Genomic DNA, 25,298 nt, shown 5'->3' on the forward strand with positions numbered 1-25,298 from the left:
GCAGCTCTCCGTGCTACTCTATCCTGTGCAAGCTTCTTCATCTCCCAGTACCTACTGCAGCCTACATCCTTCTGAATCTGCTTGGAGTATTCATCTCTTGGTCTCCCTCTACGATTTTTACCCTCCACGCTGCCCTCCAATACTAAATTGGTGATCCCTCGATGCCTCAGAACATGTCCTACCAACTGATCACTTCTTCTGGTCAAGTTATGCCACAAACTTCTCTTCTCCCCAATTCTATTCAATACCTCCTCATTAGTTGTGTGATCTACCCATCTAATCTTCAGAATTCTTCTGTAGCACCACATTTCGAAAGCTTCTATTCTCTTCTTGTCCAAACTATTTATTGTCCATGTTTCACTTACATACATGGCTACACTCCATACAAATACTTTCAGAAACGACTTTCTGACACTTAAATCTATACTCGATGTTAACAAATTCCTCTTCTTCAGAAACGCTTTCCTTGCCATTGTCAGTTTACATTTTATATCCTGTCTACTTCGACCATTATCAGTTATTTTGCTCCCCAAATAGCAAAACTCCATTACTACTTTAAATGTCTCATTTCCTAATCTAATTGCCTCAGCATCACCCCACTTAATTCGACTACATTCCATTATCCTCGTTTTGCTTTTGTTGATGTTCATCTTATACCCTCCTTTTCAAAACACTGTCCATTTCGTTCGACTGCTGTTCCAGGTCCTTTGCTGTCTCTGACAGAATTACAATGTCATCGGCAAACCTCAAAGAGATAATGAATTTAAATTCGGGAAGGCGAGGTTCATATTTCCACCAGGAAACCCTTGTACCAGTTTTTTATAGTTTCCCGAACTCGATGAAGGTAAATGCCGGTTTGGCTCCTTCCCTGTGCGCGGTCTCCAATGACCTTGTCTTCAATGGCACCTGAATCTTCCTTTCCTTGTTTCTCCACAGATGTGCTAATTACTGAACTACGTAAGTGGACTAAAGTAGGCATATGCAGTGCATTATGAAAAGTATCCGAAAATCCCTACGTAGTGCGGAATGGATCAATAGATGCCACGAGTTGCGGACCTGCCTGTATTAAAAGGAGGTGGGCCGTAAAAAAATGGTTCAAATGGCTCTGAGCACTATGTGACTCAACTGCTGTGGTCATCAGTCCCCTAGAACTTAGAAGTACTTAAACCTAACTAACCTAAGGACATCACACATCCATGCCCGAGGCAGGATTCTAACCTGCGACCGTAGCAGTCACACGGTTCCGGACTGTGCGCCTAGAACCGCGAGACCACCGCGGCCGGCGAGGCAAGCCGTAACCTGTTGTCAGTACAAAAGCAGCAACAGCAGAATGGGTCCATAAGGAGTGACGTCGGACGTGGACCAGTCACTGGATTTCACGTGACAACGGAAACTCGCCATCGCATACCCCTCAGATTTAGTGGTAAGAGGATTCAGTAGAAGCCCGTCAAAAACTGAACACAGATCAAGCATGAAAATAGGACGAGGGTGTACTGGACTGTGAAAAAGAAGTAAAACGGAAGCAATGAACGGTCCAAGAACAGTAGGTGCAATATAGAGCAACGCGGAAGAGAAATGGCGTCGAGTTAAGTGGATGCCAGCACGGAACCTCAGCGTGTTTGGTCAGAGGGATAGTTGCCTTCTGTAATAAAAGAACTGGGTGAATAGATCATCGATAAATTTGAACAGGTGTCGTGGGACGTCCGCCCCGAAGAAACGCAAACGAACAATGTAGAACAAAATGAGATCAACCGAAAACAAAGAAAAACTGGTAAAGCTGTTGGGCTGTGGTAATTATTTTTTCTTTTTTATTCCGCTATTTGCTTTACTGACATTTGTGGCTGTGTCATGATGTAACGTCCGTTTGCAGCAGTGTGGTGAAAGGTAGGGACCTATAATGTCAAGTACTCTGTTAGCAGCCTGAAGATAGATCAAATGGCTCTAAGGCTGAAGTCACCAGTCGGCTAGACTTAGAACTATGTAAACGTACCTAACCTAATGACATAACACACATCCATGACCGAGACAAGATTCGAAACTGCGACCATAGCAGTCGCGTGGTTCCAGACTGAAGCGCCTGGAACCACTTGGCCACAACAGTCGGCAGCAGCCGAAAGGAAGTGGCGTTATACTGTGAACAACAAACGTTTAATGACAAGGCGATAGGTCCACCGAATCCTCCACCGGAAAACATGTCTGGTGTGTTGTATACGACACTACCGACAATATGTGTGTCATATGATACGAATCTCTTATCGACCCACCTGATTTGTACGAGTGGTAAGTGAATCATATATGCCTCCTTGATAGATGTAGGTGTTCGTATTAATGTGAATGTGATCATTCCCAAGGAAAAGATGAAAACGTAATAGTTTGTCACATAAACTGCGACAAATGAACGCAACATTTTCACAATCGCACATTTTCTCTGTACTCTGTGAAAACAGTTTCACAGTCGCACTATTTCTCTGTGCTCAGTCAAAGCGTATGTTTTTAACGTTTTCAAAGTTTCTTTCCGCTCTGGAAGTCTTGACTCTTGAATTCCTTTGTTGTAACATAGTTTACACCCGGTTCGCTCCAGACTCGAGAGTCCACCACTACATTCTATGGTTTCGGCCCTTGAGGAAGAATGGGCTCTCATTTGTCCACAGATGTTTAAAGACCTCACTAAAAGTGATGAGCTGAAGCCGTCGAACGGGTGAAGGGTGGACAAATCGCATTTAACGTCCACTATTGACTGTACGGCAACTTTTTATCAGCTAGTGTAGATCACAAAATATAGCGATAGGTGGGAGGTCGCTTTTAACCAGTCGAAAGACTACGAGGCCACTGATCCCGACACACGATTTCTATTACTTTTTCAACGGTGGGTTGTTGGATGAAAAATATTCGTCACCTCGCCCACCAACATTCCCTGCATTATGGAAGTATTGTTGTTTTCTGTTTCTTTTATTTAATTTTTTTAGTTGAACTGCGTCCTGCTGTACACAGAATAAGAGTTTATGGTGATGAATTACTTCCTCTCCCCACAAATTGCTTAAAGGCTGATATCAAGGATTATGCAGTGTAATATTGCTGCTCCTCAGTCACTAAACCTTGGATTTTCTATAGACACACAGCTTGTGTTTGAGATAATCTCGCATCTGGACTGCCAACGCTCAGAATACCAAGTGCTACAGATTTTCACGTTTCACTTCTATCATAATTCCTGTTTCTTGTGAATAAATGACGCGTTTCGTTAAATTTGTTTTTTAAGCCCCGTCGGCGGATATTTTTCACTATCAGTACTCCTCCCAGTCCCTTTTTCCCGGAGCTGGATCTTAAACGAGAGCTTGAAATAAGTTTTCACTATAAACAGCGTAATGTTCGAAAAAATCCTACATGTACTTCGTCAGGTGAACCCGCGACCCACGAACGTGTCCAATGGTGCACAGGAGTGACACAGGTCTGTAAAAGTAAACAGTGGTACAGGAACATAGGTGGCGTGATTAAAATGTAACGGGATTCTGTAATTTTGCGTCTTTTATACATCTTATTTCCAATTTTTTATCTTTTTGGTACACACGTTCTTGATGAACTCGTATATTTGCATTTGAATAATTTGTTTATTGTTGACAGTAGAAAACGTTACACGTATGTTAAAGCGTTAGGCAAAATTTTACTTTCGAAAAAGATGCATCAAAATTGACTGAAAATGGAATACTGTGATGCATCGCATTCTAAATGTTGACTGTGACTTTTGGCGACTTTCTATGAGTAATACAAGAGTTCACGAGTTGTATAAACGTTTCAAAGATGTTCGAGAAGATGTTGAAGATGACGACAGCCCTGGACGCCCTAGCGTCAGTGTGAAAGAAGTAAAGAAAATAGTTCAGGAAAAGAGAGATATCACCATCAGACAGATAGCTGATGACGTCGGCGTATCCTTTGGCTTATGCAATCCTTTCGGATGCGTCGGGCATGAAACGAGTAGCTGCGAAGTTTATTCCGAAATTGTTGAATTTCGACCTAAAACGACATAGCGTGGACGTCGCTCAGGAATTGCTGAATGAAGTCGACAACGACCGAGTACTTCTAAAGAAGGTTATAAAAGATGACGAAACATGGATACGTCGAAATCACTGCCCAATCGTCCCAATGGAAGCTCCCTGAAGAACCAAGACCGAAAAAGTTCGACAAGTACGATCGCTTGTGAAAATTCTTCCCACTGTTTTCTTCGACTGCAAAGGGACAGTGAATCATTAGTTCCTGCCTTATGGAGGTTATGCGTCTATCCGAAGAGAAAGACCAGAACTGTGGCAAAACCACTCGTAAAAATTGCATCATGAAAATGTTCCTGTTCACACGTCAATTCTTGTTCGTGATTTTTTAGCAAGGGACAAAACCGTTATGTTGCCTCAGCCACTGTATTCGCCAGACATTACCCCTACGGCTTCTTTCCATTCCGGAGACTAAAAAGAACCACGAAAGCACGTCGTTTTTCTGGCCATTGTTGAGTTAAAAGCAGAATCACTAAAGCAGCTTAGCACCATAACGACGAGTGAGTCCCAGAAGTGGTTCCAAGATTGGAAAAAGCGCTACGTAAGTATTGTATATCTGAAGGGCTTTCTACATCTACATCTAGATGATTACTCTGCAATTCACAATTAACTGCTTGGCACAGGGTTCATCGAACCAGCTTCATACTATCTCCCTACCATTCCATTACCGAACAGCGCGCGGGAAAAACGAACACCTAAACCTTTCTGTTAGAGCTCTGACTTCTCTTATTGTATTTTGATGATCATTCCTACCTATGTAGGCTCATTTAAAGATATTTTCCTCCTACTACGAGTATACAAACTCAAAGCAGAAGTTGACAAATATGCTGATTTACCAAAATCTTTATTAGCTAGTTCAGCCATATGATACGTACGAAATGCAATAATGTCTCTGTCAACAAAACTTTCAAGTCCAGGAACATTTGGTACTCCTGTACCTCCACGTACAATAGCTACAGTAAACCATCCGTTTCCATGAGCACAAGAATCATTAATATCTAAACTAAAATTAAGACTACAACCACAGAAAACAGATGGTCCGTCTAACAAGGCTTGAGCAGCGACCGACTTGACTGGTATACGATTCTTCTTGTCTCTAGCTGTAGTAGCAAATTGGACGTTTTCGATTGTTTTGTAGACTCTGTATTTAGAACGGCGACGGTATCTTCTGTACGGCATATATTTTCGCATTCGCAAGAGAAAGTTGGTGACTGAAATTTTGTGAATAGATCTCGCCGCGACGAAAAACGTCTTTGCTTTAATGACTTCCATCCCAACTCGCTTATCATATCAGCCACACTCTCTCCCCTATTACGTGATAATACAAAACGAGCTGCCCTATTTTGCACCCTTTCGATGTCCACCGTCAATCCCACCTAGTAAGGATCCCACACCGCGCAGCAATATTCTAACAGAGGACGAACGAGTGTAGTGTAAGCTGTCTCTTTAGTGGACTTGTTGCATCTTCTAAGTGTCCTGCCAATGAAATGCAACCTTTGGCTCGCCTTCCCCACAATATTATCTATGTGGTCTTTCCAACTGAAGTTGTTCATAATTTTAACACCCAGGTACCTAGTTGAATTGACAGCCTTGAGAATTGTACTATTTATCGAGTAATCCAATTACAACGGACTTCTTTTGGAACTCATGTGGATCACCTCACACTTTTCATTATTTAGCGTCAACTGCCACCTGCCACACCATACAGCAATCTTTTCTAAATCACTTTGCAACTGATACTGGTCTTCGGATGACCTTACTAGACGGTAAATTACAGCATCGTCTACGAACAGTCTAACAGAACTGCTGAGATTGTCGCCCAGGTCATTTATATAGATCAGGAACAGCAGAGGTCCCAGGACGCTTCCCTGATATCACTTCAGTTTTACTCGATGATTTGCCGTCTATTACTACGAACTGCGACCTTCCTGACACGAATTCACGAATCCAGTCGCACAACTGAGACAATTCCCCATAGGCCCGCAGCTTGATTAGAAGTCGCTTGTGAGGAACGGTGTCAAAAGCTTTCCGGAAACCTATAAATACGGAATCAACTTGAGATCCCCTGTCGATACCAGCCATTACGTCGTGCGAATAAAGAGCTAGCTGCATTGCACAAGAACGATGTTTTCTGAAACCATGCTGATTAGGTATCAATAAATCGTTCCCTTCGAGGTGATTCATAATGTTTGAATACAGTATATGCTCCAAAACCCTACTGCAAACCGACGTCAATGATGTAGGTCTGTATTTCTATGGATTACTCCTACTACCCTTCTTAAACACTCTGAAGAGAATAAAGTTGATAATAAATAAAGCATTTTTAAGAAAAACAAAAGTTCCCGTCACTTTTTGATCACACTTTGTATTATGAGACAAGTGTCTAGCAAACATTCTTCTCGTTGTGAGACCACATATTGTTGTCAATTTAAATAACAATCACCGTGTGACAGCTGTTGCTGTTGGCTTACATCTAGTGGTTACCACTGTATGCCTACGCCTCCAGTTACCATAAGAGCAAGTAGTTTTGATAGCCCGTGCAATGAATGGATAAAATATATCGCACAGCTGTAACGATGTGCCACAACCAGTATTCCTAATGCAGACCACTTTCAGGAGCAGCCGAAACGTTAATTGCTAATTTATTTTGCGCAGTGACGCGGACATGATGAAAAAATATTATACTGAGTAGGAGTTGGGCCGCGACAGCTTTCGGTTATACTGGGCGAACCCATATTTTTACAAAGTTCCAGAATTTCATTTTGGTACCAGCATTACCTCCGCGTATTGCCTTGGGAAAATTTTTTACGCCCGTGTAGATTCGTGTAATACGGATTGTATCTCGTGGATGCGAAGAAATGTGTAGCCATTGACTAATGGTACGGATTGCTGACGAAACAATTAAAGCAGTTCTTGCTTCTTCGCTTAGCCGAACATAAGAGAAACTGTCGCTTAGGACACATCGAAAAATCGGCCGTAGCTGAGCATGTTTTTTGAGATGGGAACCACGAAATTAAATTTAATGAGACTAGCGTTCTAGCACGAACATCCCATTATCATGCACGCATGTATAGGGAAGCAATAGAGATCCACAAACACCACAACAATTTTAATAGAAAAGAGGAAGTTTTAAAATTGGACAAAATATGGATGTCGACGTTGCGCAAGAAGAATGACAATCGATTACTCTTAATCGAGAATAATGACGCCTCCAAAGATAGGCATACCGTCGGCATCACGTGACGAATGGTGGTGCCCTCTATGCGCTCTATAAATGCGAGAGTACCTGGAGCCTCAGTGGCAGTAGCCGGACGACCTCGGAAGATGTCTCCCGCAGCTGGAGACGAAACGTCAGGTGGAAATTTTATACATCGACCACGGCCTCTCAGCCCGGAAGTATTAACTGAAGACTATTCCGGCCGTGAAAGCCTGCACTGTATGTATTGTGCGATACTTGTAACGTAAACACTGTCAGCAGTCTTTGGAGGAGTAATAGGTACTGACAGACCTCCGTGTCATTCAAATTTTCATTATTTTTTAAAATTATTATTTAATTATAACTTTTCCGGTCGCGACCACTCAGCTATCTCTGTAATGGGAAGACTATAGGATAGCATGTTGGAAAAGATTACGTGTCATTTTCAACGATACGAGCGGACAAAATATTCGAGGTGACCTGGAATAGAACCTGTGACTTTCGTTTAACAATCTGCTGCGCAGACCGCTCAGCTACCCAGGCGAACTATGCTCGCTCTATACTCGCCAGCGAGTTCTATGACGTCACCTACGAGCCCACCGTCTCCTTGTGCCCCAAGACTAGACTTGTGAATCTCCGTCACAGCCTATTCGATCGAGCCCACTGTCGCTCACAAACGGCCTCTTCTTCATCAGAAAGAAGAGCAAGAGCAAGTACAGCCTCTGACTCGAGGCATTCCTGCTACATACGCAAACGTTTTGAAAACGATTTCAGCCACTGACCAATAAATCACGATTCAATTTACTTTGTACAACCATGACTTCATCTTTATAGCCATTCTCAAGTGCAAGTTGAAATGTCACAAGGCGTCCGATCTGTATAATCGGCAGAAGCAAGTAACATGCCAATATAACAACTGATCAATCAGCAGTAAATATTCCTCAGTGTATGCATACAGAGTGAAAGTCACTGAACTATATGAAACAAAACCGTTGTAACTTCTAAACGGTTGTATTTGCGCTTGTGGTTTGTTGAGCGACGAAGCCCACTTTCATTTGGATGATTTCGTCAATAAGATAAATTGGCGAATTTGGGGAACTGGGGACCCGCATTTCGCGATCGAGAAGTGTCTTCACCCTTAACAGGTGACTGTGTGGTGTGAAATGTCCAGTAACAGAATAATCAGTGCAATATTCCTTGATGGCACGGTGGCTACCGAACGATGCGTGAACGTTTTGGGAGATGATTTCATCCACATTATCCCAAGTGACTCTGATTTCGACAAGATGCGGTTCATGCACTTTGGGGACCGCATTCTGGCTCTGCGGTGCCTAGATGTCTCTGTTACGGGCCTAGACTGGCCGCCATATTCTCCGGTTCTGAACACATGCAACTCCTTTTTGTGGGGCTATATTGGCTGCCGACGACTTCCGGCATAAGAAGTCACCCTCATTCTGCTAACGGCCTTGTCAAAGAGGGCGGAGGAGCGGACAGAAGTTCACGGCACTCTCCTCTCCTAGGGGTGGGAAACTGCCCCTATCGGCGGAAGAATTAGAAATGATCAACGGCACGAGGATGCAGAAGGCAATTGAAACCACTGCATTAAAAACAAGTAACGTGTATCTACAGGACACGTGGCATGTAACTGAAGAAGTTTCATGATGATCTCTCCATTGGCGAAAGATTCCGGAATAGTCCCCCATTCGGATCTCCAGGAGGGGACTGCCAAGGGGGAGGTTACCATGAAAAACAGATTGAATAATCGACTCGGGTCGTGGAATGTCAAGCTTGAACGTGGTAGGGCAACTAGAAAATATGAAAAGGGAAATGCAAAGACTCAATCTAGATATAGTAGGGGTCAGTGAAGTGAACTAGAAAGAAGACAAAGTTTTCTGGTCAGATGAGTGTAGGGTAATATCAACAGCAGCAGAAAATGGAATAACAGGAGTAGAGTTCGTTATGAATAGGAGAGTAGGGCAGAGAGTTTGTTACTGTGAACAGTTCAGTGACAGGTTTGTTCTTATCAGAATCGACAGCAAACAAACACCAGCAACGATAATACAGTTACACATGCCGACGCTGCAATCTGAAGATGAACAGATAGAGAATGTGTATGAGGATATTGAAAGCGTAATACAGTATGTAAAGGGGGATGAAAATCTAACAGTCATGGGAGACTGGAATGAAGTTGTAGGGGAAGGAGTAGAAGAAAAGTTTACAGGATAATATGACCTTGGTACAAGGAATGAGATCGAAGAAAAACTAATTTAGTTTTGTAACAAGTTTCAGTTAGTAATAGCGGATACTCTCTTCAAGAACGACAAGAGGAGGAGGTATAGTTGGAGAAGACCAGGTGATACGGGAAGATTTCAGTTAGATTAAATCACGATTAGACAGAGATTCCGAGATCACATACTGGGTTGTAAAGTGTACCGAGGAGCAGATATAGACTCAGCTCACAATATAATAGCGATGAAGAGTAGACTGAAGTTTAAGACATTAGTCAGGAAGAATCAATACCCAAAGATGTACTAATGAATGACGAGATACGGTTGAAGTTCTCTAAGGCTGTGGATACAGCAATAAGGAATAGCTCAGTAGGCAGTACAGTTGAGGTGGACTGGACATTTCTAAAAAGGGCCATCACAGTAATTGGGAAGAAAATATAGATACAAAGAAGGTAACTGCGAAGACAGCATGGGTAACAGAAGAAAGACTTCAATTGATCGATGAAAGGAGAAAGTACAAATATGTTCCGGGAAACTCAGGAATACACAAATACAAATCGCTGAAGAATGAAATAAATAGGAAGGGCAGGGAAGCTAAGCTGAAATGGCTCCAGGAAAAAAGTGCAGTCATCGAAAAAGAAATGATTGTCGGAAGGACAGACTCAGCAGCATACAGGAAACTCAAAACAACCTTCGGTGATATTAAAAGGGTGATAACATTAAGAGTGCAACGGAATTCCACTGTTAAATGCAGAGGAGAGAGCGGGTAGGTGGAAAGAATACATTAAAAGCCTCAATGAAGTGGAAGATTTGTCTGTTGTGATAGAAGAAGAAACAGGAATCGATTTAGAAGAGATAGGAGATCCAGCATTAGAATATGATTTTAAAATAGCTTTAGAGGACTTAGGATCAAATAAGGCAGAAGGGACATATAACATTACATCAGAATTTCTAAAGTCATTAGGGGAAGTGGCAAGGAAATGACTATTCACGTTGGTGTGTAGAATATATGAGTGTGACATAACATTATCTGACTTTCGGAAAACATCAACCACACAATTCCGAAGACGACAAAAGGCGACAAGTGCGAGAAGTATCACACAATCAGCTTAACAGCTTGTGCATCCAAGTTGCTTACAAGAATAATACACAGAAGAATGGAAAAGAAAATTGAGGGTGCGCTAGATGATGATCAGTTTGCCTTTAGGAAAAGTAATGGCAAAAGAGAGACAATTCTGACGTTGCAGTTAATGATAGAAGCAAGACTATAGAAAAATCAGGACACGTTAATAGGATTTGTCGACCTGGAAAAAGGGTTCGACAATGTAAAATGGTACAAGATGTTCGAAATTCTAAAAAAGTTGCGATCAGCTATAGGAAGAGACAGGTCAAATACAATATGGACAACAGCCAAGAGGGAATAATAAGAGTGGACGACCAAGAACGAAGTGCTCGTATTTAAAAGGGTGTAAGACAAGGATGCAGCTCTACTGTTCAATCTGTACATCGAGGACGCAATGATGGATATAAAAGAAAGGTTCGGGAGTGGAATTAAAATTCAAGGTAAAAGTATATCAATGATACGATTCGCTGATGACATTGCTATCCTGAGTGAAAGAATTACACGATCTGCTGAACGGAATGAACTGTCTAATGACTACAGAGTATGGATTGAGAGTAAATCGAAGAAAGACGAAGGTAATGAGAAGTAGTAGAAATGAGAACAGCGAGAAACTTAACATCAGGATTGATGATCACGAAGCACATGAAGTTATGGCATTCTGCTACCTAGGCAGTAAAATAACCAATGCCGGACGGAGCAAGGAGGATATCAAAATCAGACTAGCATTGGCAAAAAGGGCATTCCTGGCCAAGAGAAGTCTACTAATATCAAATATCAGCCTTAATTTGAGGAAGAAATTTCTGAGAATGTACGTCTGGAGTACAGCATTGTATGGTAGTGAAACATGAACTGTGAGTAAACCGTAACTGAAGAGAATCGAAGCATTTGAGATGTGGTGCTACAGACGAATTTTGAAAATTACGTTGACTGATAATCTAAGGAATGAGGAGGTTCCGCGCAGTATCGGAGAGGAAAGGAACATGTGGAAAACACTGATAAGGAGGTACTAGAGGGAGCTGTACAGCGCAAAAACTGTAGAGGAAGAAAGACTGGAATACATCCAGCAAATAATTGGGACGTTGCTTGCAAGTGGTACTCTGAGATGAAGATGTTAGCACAGAGAGGAATTCTTGACGGGTCGCTTCAAACCATCCAGAAGACGGATGACCAAACATAAAATTCTTTTTTTAGATAAAGGATGCAGCAAAAACCCCAAAACCATTGCTGAGTTGAAAACAACCATTCAAGATGTCACTGACAGCATCGATATTCCGACATTTAGGAGGGTCATGCAGAATTTCGCCATTCGACTGCACCACATTATCGCCAATGATGGCAGGCATACCAAACATGTAAAATCCGAATATCTGTAGATACGTATATATGTTGAATAAAGTGTGGTGTGCACGACGTAGTCTGTAGCTAATTTAAATTCTCTTTTTTCATACAGTTTAGTAATTATCACTCTCTATATTTATATAGATAAAATCTTTTCGAGGACTGCTGTAAATTGGTTTTAATATTTGATATCTAGTCAGAGAATGTCTAGTAATTACGTTGACGTGTACATACTTTGGAGGCGTTAATATGTCTGTAACTAAAGTACCAGAAAACATGACATGAGGATGAAATGCAATTTCTAAATGGTGGTTAATCATTAAAATAAATTACAGAAATGAATGATAAGCTACACAACTCGCTGTTAGCCCATAAACGCAAGCCGTGATGACGAAATGAATACTGAAATAGGGCGCTTTTTGCCGCAGGGATACAACGGGGACGTTGCTCAGTGCGCAGTTTTTGTCTGACGCAGTACATATGTTTTCTCATGCTGGCGGTGGAGTAGATAAGAATACAATCATTTTGTTTGCAGTGGAACAGATTTGTATGATTTTTGTGAAGCGTGGATTATAGCGTGGAACTCATTCTAGATATCACTCCTGTTCTAATGGAGAACATTTGCAGTTGTGTATTTCGCACGAATTATTTTTTATATCACCAAACACAGCTTCGTTAAAATCCCTCCGATCCCTACAATCGGTGATTTTGCCTTGCCAGTGTTTACTTTTCAGCGTCAAGATCGTGTACGCATATCCGGCACAAACTAGCCTTTCACTCCTACTTGTGCCAATATTAGAGAACGTGTCGGCGAGAGTGAAGCGACAGCAACACCAAATTCATCATACTCGCGGCTCGTAGGAAGCCCCATACTACTGATGTAACAGCAGCGCAGTGATCTGGGAAGCAAGCCACCCAAATATTAGACTTCTCTTCGCTGCGTTTCTGATCTCTACAGCACATCGCCCTCCAGCCCGTTCTTAGTTTGCGACAGCTGGAGCCACTACCACTTGGTAAAGTAGCTCCTCCGTTGGTATTAGAAGGCTCCGTGCCTCCAGTTCCAATCCTCGCACCATGGAAAGATTCCTGGCAATATCGGGGATCGAACCCGGGTCCTCATCATGGCAGTCAGTCGCACTGAGCACTCAGTTACGGAGGTGGACGGAATACACAGCTTGCTTAGTTCATAATCAATACCTTGCAGACACCGGAGCAAGGTGAACGATTAGTTTCCGACAGTGTAGATTTCTGGAGGGCGTTAGACACTGTACTTCGTAGACTGTTTATCAAAGCTCAGTTATAAGGAGTTTCTGCGCAAATATGTGATTGGCTCAATGAAAATTTAACTAACAGAACCAAGTACGCTATACTGGGCGGTGAACGTTCTACACAAACGAAAGTAATACAGGCTGTGCTCCAAGGAAGCTTAGCAAGAACTCCTCCGTTATCTACATACAGATATGATTTATTACACAGCATCAAGTATCAGATTGTTCACTGGCGATGAGGTTTTCTACAGCAGGCTTTTCTAAACTGTGTTCCGTGGAACATCGGTGTTACGTGGGAAGTCAATAAGTGTTCCGCGGAGAAGTATTAATAACATGCCGTATTTTATATCGACATTTCGCTAATGTAATTATCTTTTAGAAGTTTTATTATGTTTTCTGTATTACTAGTTATGATTTAAAATTGGTCACTGAATAAAGCAACTTTTTGGCGTTTTTAAAAATTTCGTTAACCTTGAAAATAATGAGTTCCCTCAGAGTACCAGGATTCTGCAGGGAAGTATCGTCGATGGACGACTTCGAGGAAACGCAGAACGACTTGGGCAAAATTTGCATTTGTTGTAGTTAACGGTAGCTCTCTAACTGAACATCAATCCAAGAATGTGCCTATTACAAAGTGAAAGAACCCGATGGTATCTGATTATAAGAATGGGGTGTATATCTTACATGCTGAAGTCGTATAAATATTTAGGGGTAATATTATCATAATTGCAAAACGAACCATTCACAGGAACGGGATCACCATCTTTGTTACTGTGGGAATCACTTGAAAACACTGCCGCCTTACACTTCTTTACAGGTCTAATTATATCACGGTCACTGGAATCATTCTCGGAACCATAAAACCATTCACTGACACTCATCCGGACTTTCATTCTCACTAGGAACATATGAAGAATCATCGCCCTCAGTCACCGAAAGTATTTCAAAATTTTTAATTTCTTTTCGTTTTCTGAACAGGGACATCTCTAAAAGCGGGAGATACTTAAAGACAACAATAGTAACTTGAAAAGATCGAATTAATTGATATTTATTATTGACGACTGGATTCGACAGATGAATCTATCATCTTCCGATCTTCAAAAACTTTTTGGTTATAAATAGTGTTCCATTGTGAGTTTATCATTCATGTCGGGACATAGTTTATAACACAAAAAAAATTTTGAAGATGAAAAGATGTCAGTTTCAGCTGTCGAAAGCGGTCGTCAGTAACTAACATTAATTAATATGATCTTGGCTATAAAAATCATTTTCGAATGAGTATAGATAGCTCCTTCCATTTTCTCAATTTGAGGAACTTCAAAAACATAGCAACTACTTGAAATACCAAAATACATTTAAAACACAAAACATGAAGCAATCAAGTTTGATACACTGCCTGCTGGTGTAAGCACATAAACGACGAAGTAGATAAAATATATCGCAGATACCATCTATCTACAGAAAGCGTGTAGAAAACACGTGTTATCGCGAGATACGTAACGGATGACGCACGAAACACGAATAAATTCAGGAACCGTCCGCAGTGCCTGAAGAAGCTATGTGAAGTAAGACGGTCACGTAAAATCACTATCAGGGAAGGTGAATGGAAGTATCACGCTGTCGTGTCACATTAACTTATCCAAACCTGCGAGACGTCAAAAAAGATAGTGAGGTTCTCTGAGGTACCGACAGGGATGTGGCGCCATGGCGTCTGCAATGCCGAGATCAGCTGCCCTAGGTTGCTCACTTGAGGATCCATGGCGCGTACACCTCGATCGAAGTGGTCCCATAGAATCTCGACTGGGTTTAAGTCCGGGGAGTTTGGTGGAAAGGGGATGGCGTTAAATTTATCCTGGACCTCTTCAAAAGACGCACGTACACTGCGAGCTGTGTGAAATGTAGTGTTGTCCTGCGTGAAGCGTTGAACATGGCCCCAAGGGTGGACGCATATTTGGGTTGATCCACTGTGTCTTCGATAATGACGAGATCACGCAGGGGACGCCCTCCGGCCTGGACCCTTCCGACGACTCTCGCAGGGTGTTCGCTGTCAGACGTTTCACGCCGTACACACCAACGGCCACCTGTCCGATGCAGTATAAGATGAGATTCATCTGAAAAGGCCACCTACCGCCACTCAACGGACGCGCAGTTGCGGTGTTGGCGGGCCTTTTCCAGTCTTCGTCGCCGATAATCAGCAGTCGGCGTGGATGCATGAACGAGGCACCTGCTGCGAAGGCCCATACGTTTAACGGTCATTAAGGAGATACTGTTGGTAGCCTCTTCGTTTACTTAGGCGGTCAGTTTCTCAACAGTTGCACGTCTATTCGCTCGTGTACATCACCCCTGTCTTCCACGGCCTGTAGCGCTCACAGTTGCACTGTTTTGCCATGCACGGTATCCTTTAACCACACCGATACGCGAACAGTTTACGAACTTCGGAAATGCTTCCACCTATAGCCTGAGAGCCAATGATCATGCCCTATTGGACTTCAGATAAAGCGGTCCGTTTCTGCTTTACGACAACGACTACACTTTTTCCCGTGTCCCTTCAGAACGCTTCACGTAGCCTCCATTGGCAGTGCTGCCACGTGCCGTTTGTGAGCGGGTATTGCTTGATGACGAAGAACATAGGCGTTGGTCATACTAATGTGACTGGATGGTATATATTTTTTGGAAGGTTCTGGGAAATTGCGCTGAAGCTGTGAAGGGTACAACCCACTCAGTAGCTTAGTGAGGCCAGCTTCAGAACTATGAAGCTTTTTTGTCACGATTAGAGTTATGAGTCTTTATCAAGAGGCATGACAACAGTCATCGAACGATTTCGGAGGCTTGTTGCTGCGTCTGTAACAGGCCGGTATAGACCACATGAAAGTGTAACAGATGTGCACGGGAACTTAAATATCAGTCTATGGTGACAAAAAAACGATGTAGTTATTGTGAAAACCCATTGCATGAATTAGACATGGTGCAATTGACTGTTCAACCATTCTGCTATCACGAACGAATACATCGTGTAGTGCTCTTGAGTGTAAGAGACATGACAGGACCTACAGAGACATGTAGTCATCGGTCTGTCACCCAGCACGCAAACGGAACAGAACAAAGAGGCGCCAATATTGTATCCAGAATGAAAAGTGCTCCTATCGCGGTGCCAAAACAAGGTGAATATATATATTGTGGGCAGAGTTAGGGATGCAAAATAATGGAACTATCTTTTCGACTCATCTGGCAGCTTCAGAGGCATTTAAGTCAAGACATCTTGACATCTTCGCGATTTTTTACTTTTTACTGTTGGTACCCATGAAACTTACTGGCAGATTAAAACTGTGTGCCGGACCGAGTGATTGCAGGAGAGCTTCTGTAAAGTTTGGAAGGTAGGAGACGAGATACTGGCAGAAGTAAAGCAGTGAGGACGCGGCGTGAGTCGTGCTTGGGTAGCACAGTTGGTAGAGTACTTGCCCGCGAAAGGCAAGGTCCTGAGTTCGAGTCTCGGTCCGGCACACAGTTGTAATCTGCCAAAAAGTTTCATATCAGCGCACACTCCGCTGCAGAGTGAAAATCTCATTCTGTTGGTACTCATGTCACGTAATACAATGCATCGTATCAAGTAAACTAACATGATACATGATGTCATGTCGCATAGCTTCACACGCACCAAATATCATCAAACGTGGCGTTTGTCATGTCGTGTAGTATGACACAACGTGTCAGCAAAGTGTAGGATGCATGCATGCTCACTCTGCGATACTTTCTGTTATAGAAGCACCACCACTCTCGGATACTTCCTACTGTAGATGCATCTCGCTCTCTAGAAGCCCATAAATCTGTGTCTATTTGTTCTTACACCCCTGACAGGGGGTTGGTCTAAGATAGCTCATTGCTTTGGGGAAACAGGGTTAAAAGTAAGGGTTAACTCGCAAGAAAGCGTGAATGTGTCACGAAATTTTGATTTCAATATTTTTGAAACCGCCAGATAAGTCGAAAAACTGGTTGCCTTGCTTTACAACCCTAACTCTTTCCAGGACGTATTCGCCTTTTTTGTGCTACCATAGCAGCATTTTTCAACATGATTCCCAACTTTTACTATGTCACAATTTTGACATTAGGCCGTCATGGCTTGGAAACCAATGTAGACTTTTCTTGACTCGGGTGGCGACTGTCCCTGTATAGATTCTTTTTAAATTGTCTTTCGAACCATGTTGCTTATACTATGCCAACGGTTAAAGCTTTTACAAAACCACAAGACGACCCTTAATTTTCATGTATTTCTCTACCTTTTTGCAAAATTCGAACCGATTCGCGCAATTTTTGAACAAATAAGTGGCGCAAGTAAAAAAAAGGGGGGGAACGTCCTTTTTGCACGTAAAATACAAATGAGGCTAGATTTTTGAAAGAATAAAAATGCCTTTTTTATTTATCTGATTCACTTTAAACAGTTTCCGTGCATTCATTTACATAGAACAAATTTTTCTTGCTACATTGATCTCGTCTTTATGAAGCATCGTATCTCTTCAATGGAAACAGATCGTTGGTTAAAGAAGTTTCGTTTTGACTTTATCCATGTATCTACCTTCGTGCAAAGTTTGAACCTATTCGTACAAGTCTGAAGTATAGAAGTGGCGCGCTTCAGACACGTCCCATAAAAACCCGCTTTTTTTCACGTGAAAACGGCAAAAATATCTTAGACCAAGGCCCGATGCACCGGTGGACCAAATCTGAACCTTAATCGATTCACGCAGTTTCCCTATACGCAATCTCCGATTCTTCGTTCAAACCTTGATTAATATACGATGTACATAAGACAGACGTTCGAATAGTATACCAATGGCCACTGGTCCAGGCCATACTAAAAATTGTCCACGGAAACATCCTTCAGCAGCAATCTATGGTTTGTACGTAAGTGGAGCGACAAGTTTTAGGCTGTGAGATGTTATCATGCTACTAGTTATTGCTTTATCCACTAGATAGCCCTCCAGTACGTCACGATTATGTATTATCGGCCAATCAAAGATGTTTTCCTTGTTTTTACACCTGAAGGAACAAATTACGACACTCACTGTCCAGAACAGAAAGTACATTACTTCTCGGATTATTTTAACGCTTCCTCATGAGTTACTGTATTTAACTCAACAACTGCTGCACTAGTACAGATATGTTTGACGAAGTTACGATTAAGAACAACGACTTTTGTCGGCACAATGCGCCAGAACAGAAAGAAGTTCCCTGACATCCTGAAAAATGTAAAACAGAGGATGTGCGGTTGCATAAAAAATGTTGAAATAGGAAGACAAGACAGAGTTCTTGATGGTTGGCACGTTCCAGGACAATATATTTCAGGAAAGAAATTCAAATAATAGCATCGTGCACAAACAAAGTGTTGTCTTGGACTACAAAAAAATATGGGAGACGTGAATAGGAGCCATTCCCAGTTCAAAAGCTACCAAATGGTCACATACAGACCGGAGAAAATATTATCGTCATATTTAATGCCATTTATTGGTTGGCTGGTTGACTTGGGGGAGGGGACCGAGCAGCGAGGTCATCAGTCCCATAGGATTGGGGAAGGATGGGGAAGGAAGTCGGCCGTGCCATTTCAAGGGAGCCATCCCGGCGTTTTCTGAATCGATTTAGGGAAATCGCAGAAAGCCTGGATTTACGATAACAAGACGCAGGTTTGAACTGTTGTCCCCCGAATGAGAAGTCAGTGTGCTAACCACTGCGCCACCTCACTCGGTCGTCATTTCTTGGACGATGCAAGCTTTAATGTATATACTAGGGACGAAAAAAAAATGGCGGCGAAAAAGTCAGACCAGAGTTCGTCATCAACACTCTTGCGGAACAGCACCTGAACAACAAATGTGATCAATTATACACACCCCTTGAACACCAAAAGCGACTCGTCTTAACAACAAGACATTTTTTACAATTTTTGCCACTCGCAATGAAGAAAAGACGAAAAAGAAGGCGTGGATTATGTACGAGAAGAGGTCTTCGTAAAGAGGTATCTTACTGGCGGGCAGTTTGTGAAGTTCTTCTTTGTTCAGACGATGTTTTAAAGTATTCCTCACACTAGACGACCTATAATTACGTGAAATATAAGGCCATTCTCTTCTTTAAAACATTCCATTCCATCGTAATTCACTCCCGTTTTGCTCAATAACATTTTCATGACGATGATGATGGATTAGGTTAGTGGTGCTAAGCGGCTAGGTTACCAGCGTCTTTGGTTGAAATGAAAGATTTGACGGTGGTGAAATCGATTAAAAATAACAATTCATTTGAAAACTATGGTGTATTCTCATACACTTATGGAAAATAAAATCCTGCTTTTGTAAAATTAATAAAAGACCAACCATAACAATCAGACAAAACACAGCAGAATTACTAGGTAAAATCAAGGATAAAATATCAGGACAGACACGGGGAAACAGGGTACTACTTAAAAATAATAGATCGATGAGCCTTCACGTGACACACTAAAACCTCGAGCGCATTGTTTTGGGAGTGAGTCCTGACGTCGCACAAAATCTTAATGAACGATCAACGTTCGCCTCATTACCAGTGGAAACAGGAAGCATCTACTGTGGTAGACACAGACCAGCCCTCAGGTCGTCATATAAAATACATTCGATTATGTCGTGTCGACAGCTATATTTGACTTCTATAACACACTGGTGTCCTCGGGACGCAAGAGAAAGCCACGTGCGAGAACGTCACATTCCAAACCTCGTAAGATTTATTTCTTCAGTGCTTCGTAATCGAAAGGAGGCAAGTCAGCCAGCGGTAGGGGATTTTACTCCCGGACATAAGTTGCATACGTTGCTGGGCGCGAACTGCTGTTTGAAGATTAATAAGAATTTTAGCAACCAAGATCCCGTTTCGAAATATTTATATTTCCTTGAAGTCCGTTTTCAACAGTGTCATCTTCGAATCTTTGGGAAATCATATTACTGTGCGTGAATCGCACAACCATAACGAGGGAACTTCATTTATAAAACAAAAGTGCCGCAGTTACGTGTTTGACTAGCTGATAGTCTCATAAATGGCGTGCGCTCTTGTTATGGCTGTGTTATTCGTACGCAGTAATATTTCCTGAAGATCCGAAGATGTCAGCTAGAACCTGTTGCAAACGGTGACTAAGGGAACAAAAATAATTCAAGACGCAATCATGGCTGCCAAAAAAGAAAAAAAAAGGGCACCCACTTTAGTGGGTAAAAGCTATTACTGAGGAACGTCAAATCCCAGGTAATTATGCAAGTAATTCGTGATTTAAATAATGAAAACTGCACCAGTTACTTATCCTTTGATGCTTAACACAACGCATTTAGAGAATATATTCTCATTTTCAAGTGCATTTGTTTACATGATAATATTTGTACTGCATCTGGATAATTAGAGAAAATGAATCTAGTCCGATTTTCCGACTGCAGTCTAATTTCAAAAAGACGCAAGAGAGGTAGGAAATGAATCCTGTTCGATTTTCCGATTGCAACCTGACGTCAAAAAAGACGCAAGAGAGGCAGAAAATGACACCTGCAAATAGCAGTAAAAAAGAGCACTCGAGCCGTACCGCCTGTCTTAATCGTTTGCCTGGTATCTTAATTTTCCTACCTTGCGCTGGGGTTGTTGGCTCCGCGACAACTGCCGCAGCTGCCGCAGCCAGAAGCAGCGCCACGGCGCACCAGGGCAGTGGGCGTCGGTGGTGGTTCCAAAAGGACGCCGAAGGTCGCCGCTGAAGACTCGAGGACATTTCTGCGGATGAACTCTGCTGGCTGTGTTCACAATGCACCGCACGTCGGTCCCTGTCACTGGCTATGTGCTGCACGATCGCTAGGAACGGACAGGGCGTCCGTGACGTGTGGAGCCTCTCCAGCTGCGTTGCATTGTCTCTCCAGTCTGCGGCCGATGATGACTTTGCTCAGCAAAAACTCTTCAGAAAATCCGCTGATACCTTCACTTCATTACAGTTGCGTCACAGAAATATTCTCGGTTTGAAACAGATGTCTTCTGACTTGGTTGCAGCAAATACAGCTATTCGTCCATGAATTGTTATTGAGAACGCGTAAAATTGCACGGAGACTAGAGTGGCATTATGTTCGACAGTACTGGTAGTTCAAACTCGAATATGAGTTGCTGCAACTGACAAATTTGAGGACTGTAACATACAGTTCTTAATTTTTGCATTTGTGTCAGAGCTCCCTCTTTGACAGTGCGGAATTCTTCTCGGCGGATTCAGAATAAAGCAGATTTTACTTTCGATGGAATGCTGATGAATAATCCAACTCGCTTCCTAATAAAACCACCATAACACTAATTCTTGACTGTTTTTAAAAGATTCTCTGCAGAAATGTACGCCGCATTACTGGTCTAATTAAATACAGAGGGCGTAATAAATTTTAAGAGAGTGATCAGCCTCTGGTAAGAGATATGTCCAACTGAGTTCTACCTATTTACAAAACAATTTATTTTTGTGTGCATCAGTTCAATTTTCTTGAAGTCTTAGAGCGTAAGGGCTAAATAACTAACTTCGTAACGACTGGTACTTGGTATGTTTCCAAATAACGCGTTGATACCAAGACCATCCAACAACAGTCAGTTGCAACAATGCTCTGTGGGTATTAACACGCATTCAGCACAGCAGTCCATCTATTAAGATAGTATGTGAGGCTGCTTATGTGTTTGGATCACTTTGATACGAACTCGGGGACCGCGACACGACCACACTTCGCGCCCTGGGTGGCGCCTGCTTCCTTACCGTCGCACGACCCTAGCGCGCGCGTTGCTCGTGCGCAACTGAGCTGCTGGCTGTGTGGGGTTGGAGTGTTTCGCCGGAGAGCCAGACGCGGTGGTGGGGGTGACACGGCGCGGACGGACACGAACACATGCGAAGACAGCCGACATCCTGCCGGCTCGGAAGAGCGGTGCGGCGAGGAGTTCATGACGTGCAACTCGTAGCTTTGCGGTGTGGATGGTTCTCTTATGCTACTCGCCAATACCAGAATAAAAATAAGGTCGCAGTTGTATGACGAGAACGGCAGAACCGAATAATGGCTGATATATTTTGTCACACGCCCCCCCCCCCCTCCCCCCGCAAGGTAGAGCGTGATTGGGAAAGAAGGGGGGAGGGGGGGGGGGAGCGAGGTAGCGCGGAGAGTTCAAGAGCGGGCACTTGCCTTCCAACATCTGAGGATAGGCTTTATTTGTGTTACAAAATTCACGTGCATTTCTAGTAATAATTAACTGCCTATGACTATACTAAACTGCAGATCTGGCATTGCTGAGTGTTACAGGATGCGCTGTGCAATTTATAAAGTTTATTTCTGGTTCCCCACATACTTATTTGGCAGTTTTCTTGATTGCATTTGTTGATCCTCAACAGCATTTTCTCAGTCTTTTTTTACTTTTACCTATTTCAAAATTTTTATTTCCATAAAAACCTTTTTATGAAGCAGAACATTTCTAATGAAAACTTCGTAGAATACCCTGAATAAAATCGTAGTGAAAATGTAATTTCAAATCGAGCAATTAAAATTCATATACATTTTCGTACTATAAGAGTGTGAAGCAATGATATTTGCTTACGATATCGGTTTCATGGTAATGTACCTACAAACAGTGAGTGAATGCCTGTCAGTCATTCGAGATACAATAGATTGTGTGCAGTTGCTGTCAAATACAATTTTTGGAGCGCTGTACGTTCTCAGATTTTCTCAACCAGTTATAAAGGGTGTAACACGTATAAGTGCAGATATTTTTATATGTGGTACCTTAACATGTACACGCGTCATGTGTGGGAGGCACGATGCAAGGTAAACATTCAGGAAGTGTGTTATTTGAAGAATGTCGAGGGTCCACAGACGAAGGTTGGAGGCCTGGAGCCGAATTTGTTGTAATATGCGGCGGTAATTAAGGGCTGCAGTGCGCCGTATGTCGCCGTGAAACTCTACTCCGAGACATGTGATAGTACCACTAGGCTGTAGGGGGGCGACACACGCTGGAGCCAACCCTTCCCCCATGTCCATGGCAGCCGATTTGGTGACGTTGAGTCAGCTGCCTGAAGACACATCGTGTGTGGTTGCACCGTCGCAGTTGCGGAGCACTAGAACCACGTCGTTTGCATGTCGATTTAGCCACAACTACCTGTTGTCCGGTGACGCCGCCCCTCAGTGGCCCTGTGGTCATCCATTGACGGTGTGCCATGTTTTATTGTCCTGTCCCCGTTTTTATTCACTCTCCTGTTGTCCTATGTCTGCCGTCTACCTTACAGGAACGTGTAGCTGGTGACGCTCGAGCAGCTGCTCGTGTCCTTCGTTTTATGGCACTGACGGACTTGTCCCAAAAGATCTATCTCTTTTATTTTGTTTCTGTGCGTCTTTGTAAGTACTGTCTGATGTTGCCCCCTTGCGTTTTTCTACGCTATTAGTGCACTAACGTTTGTGACTGCGCGCTAATGACCTTAGTAGTTCAGCGCCCCAAACAAAAAATAAAGACGTCTAAATCTACGGATTACTCTGCTATTAGCAATGAAGCCCCCGGCAGAGCGTTCAGTGACCCACCTTCAAGCTGTCTCTCTACCGTTCCACACTCGAAAGGCGCGCGGGAAAAACGAGCACTTAAATTTTTCTGAGCGAGCCCTGATTTCTCTTATTTTATCGTGATTATTTCTCCGTATGTACTTTGGTGCCAACAGAATGTGATTGAAATTTCATGAGAAGATTGCGTCTCAACGGAAAACACCTTTTTTTAATGACTGCCACTCCAATTAACGTATCATGTCAGTGACACTATCTCCCTATTTCGCGATAATACAAAACGATCTGCCCTTCCGTGTACTTTTACGATGTCATACGTCAGCCCCACCTGATGCGGATCCCACACCGCACAGCAATACTCCACAACAGCGCCGACAAGCGTGATGTAAGCAGTTTCTTTAGTACACCTGTTGCACCTTATAAGTGTTCTGCCAATGAATCGCAGTATTTGGTTTGCTCTACCGACATTATCTATGTAATCGTTCGAATTGAGGTTATTTGCAATTTTAATCCCTAAGTATTTAGTTGAATTTACAGCCTTCAGATTTGTGTGTCTCAACAGGTAGTCTTCTTTTAGTACTAATGTGAATAACTTCACACTTTTCCTTATTCAGGGTCAATTGCCTCTTATCGCACCATGCAGCTATCTTATCTATATCGTTTTTCAATTCGGCTTGGTCATCTGATGTCTTTACAAGACGGTAAATGACAGCATCATACACAAACAATCTAAAAGGGCTACTCAGATTTTCTCCTATGTCGTTAATACAGATCAGAAACAATAGAGGATCTATAACACTTCCATGGGGAAAGCCGGATATTACTTCTATTTTACTCGATGACTTTCCGTCTATTACCACTTACTGTGACCTTTCTGACAGGTCATCATGAATCCAGTCACACAACTGAGGCGATATTCCACAGGCACGCAGTTTGGTTAGAAGACGCTTGTGAGGAACAGTACCGAAAGCCTTCTGGGAAACTAAGACTTTGGAATCAATTTGACATCCCCTGTCGATAGCACTCATTACTTCATGAGTGTAAAGAGGTAGTTGTGTTTCGCAAGAACGATATCTTCTGAATCCGTGCTGACTATGTGTCAATAAATCGTTTCCTTTGAGATAGTTCGTAATGTTCGAACACAGTATATGTTCCAATACCCTACTGCAAATCGACGTTGGTAATATGGGCCTGTAATTCAACGGATTACTCCTACTTCCCTTTTTGGGTATTGGTGTGACTTGAACATTTTTCCAGTCTTTAGGTACGGGTCTTTCTGTGCGCGAGCGGTTGTATATAATTGTTAAATATGGAGCTACTGTATCAGCATACTCTGAGAGGAACGTGACTGGTATACAATCTGGAACGGAAGCCTTGCCTTTATTAAGTGATGTAAGCTGCTAGAGGACGCCGAGGATATCTATGTTTCTTATCTTGGCAGTTGTTCTTGATTGGCATTCAGGAATATTTACTACGTCTTCTTTGGTGAAGGAGTTTCGGAAAGCCGTGTTTAATAACTGCTTTAGTGTCACTGTCATCAGTGACTTTACCGTTATTTTTGAGAAGTATTGAT

The 25,298-nt window shown here is 42.6% G+C and overlaps 1 protein-coding gene across 2 annotated transcripts in view; it reads right to left on the minus strand.

Moving 5' to 3' along the window:
* The window catches only part of LOC126284766 (roundabout homolog 2-like), a 273,663-nt gene extending 251,620 nt beyond the window's left edge, over positions 1 to 22,043 (minus strand). The window contains exon 1 of one of the 2 annotated variants that reach the window (XM_049983926.1): positions 20,805 to 22,043. In XM_049983926.1, coding sequence (XP_049839883.1) covers positions 20,805 to 20,943 — 139 coding nt within the window. In that variant the 5' untranslated portion in view covers positions 20,944 to 22,043. The remainder of the gene's footprint in view (positions 1 to 20,804) is intronic. The other variant, XM_049983927.1, reaches the window with a different exon arrangement.
* Positions 22,044 to 25,298: the final 3,255 nt, after the last annotated feature.

This window comes from Schistocerca gregaria, chromosome 8, assembly GCF_023897955.1.
Source record: "Schistocerca gregaria isolate iqSchGreg1 chromosome 8, iqSchGreg1.2, whole genome shotgun sequence".
NCBI classification, from domain to species: domain Eukaryota; kingdom Metazoa; phylum Arthropoda; class Insecta; order Orthoptera; family Acrididae; genus Schistocerca; species Schistocerca gregaria.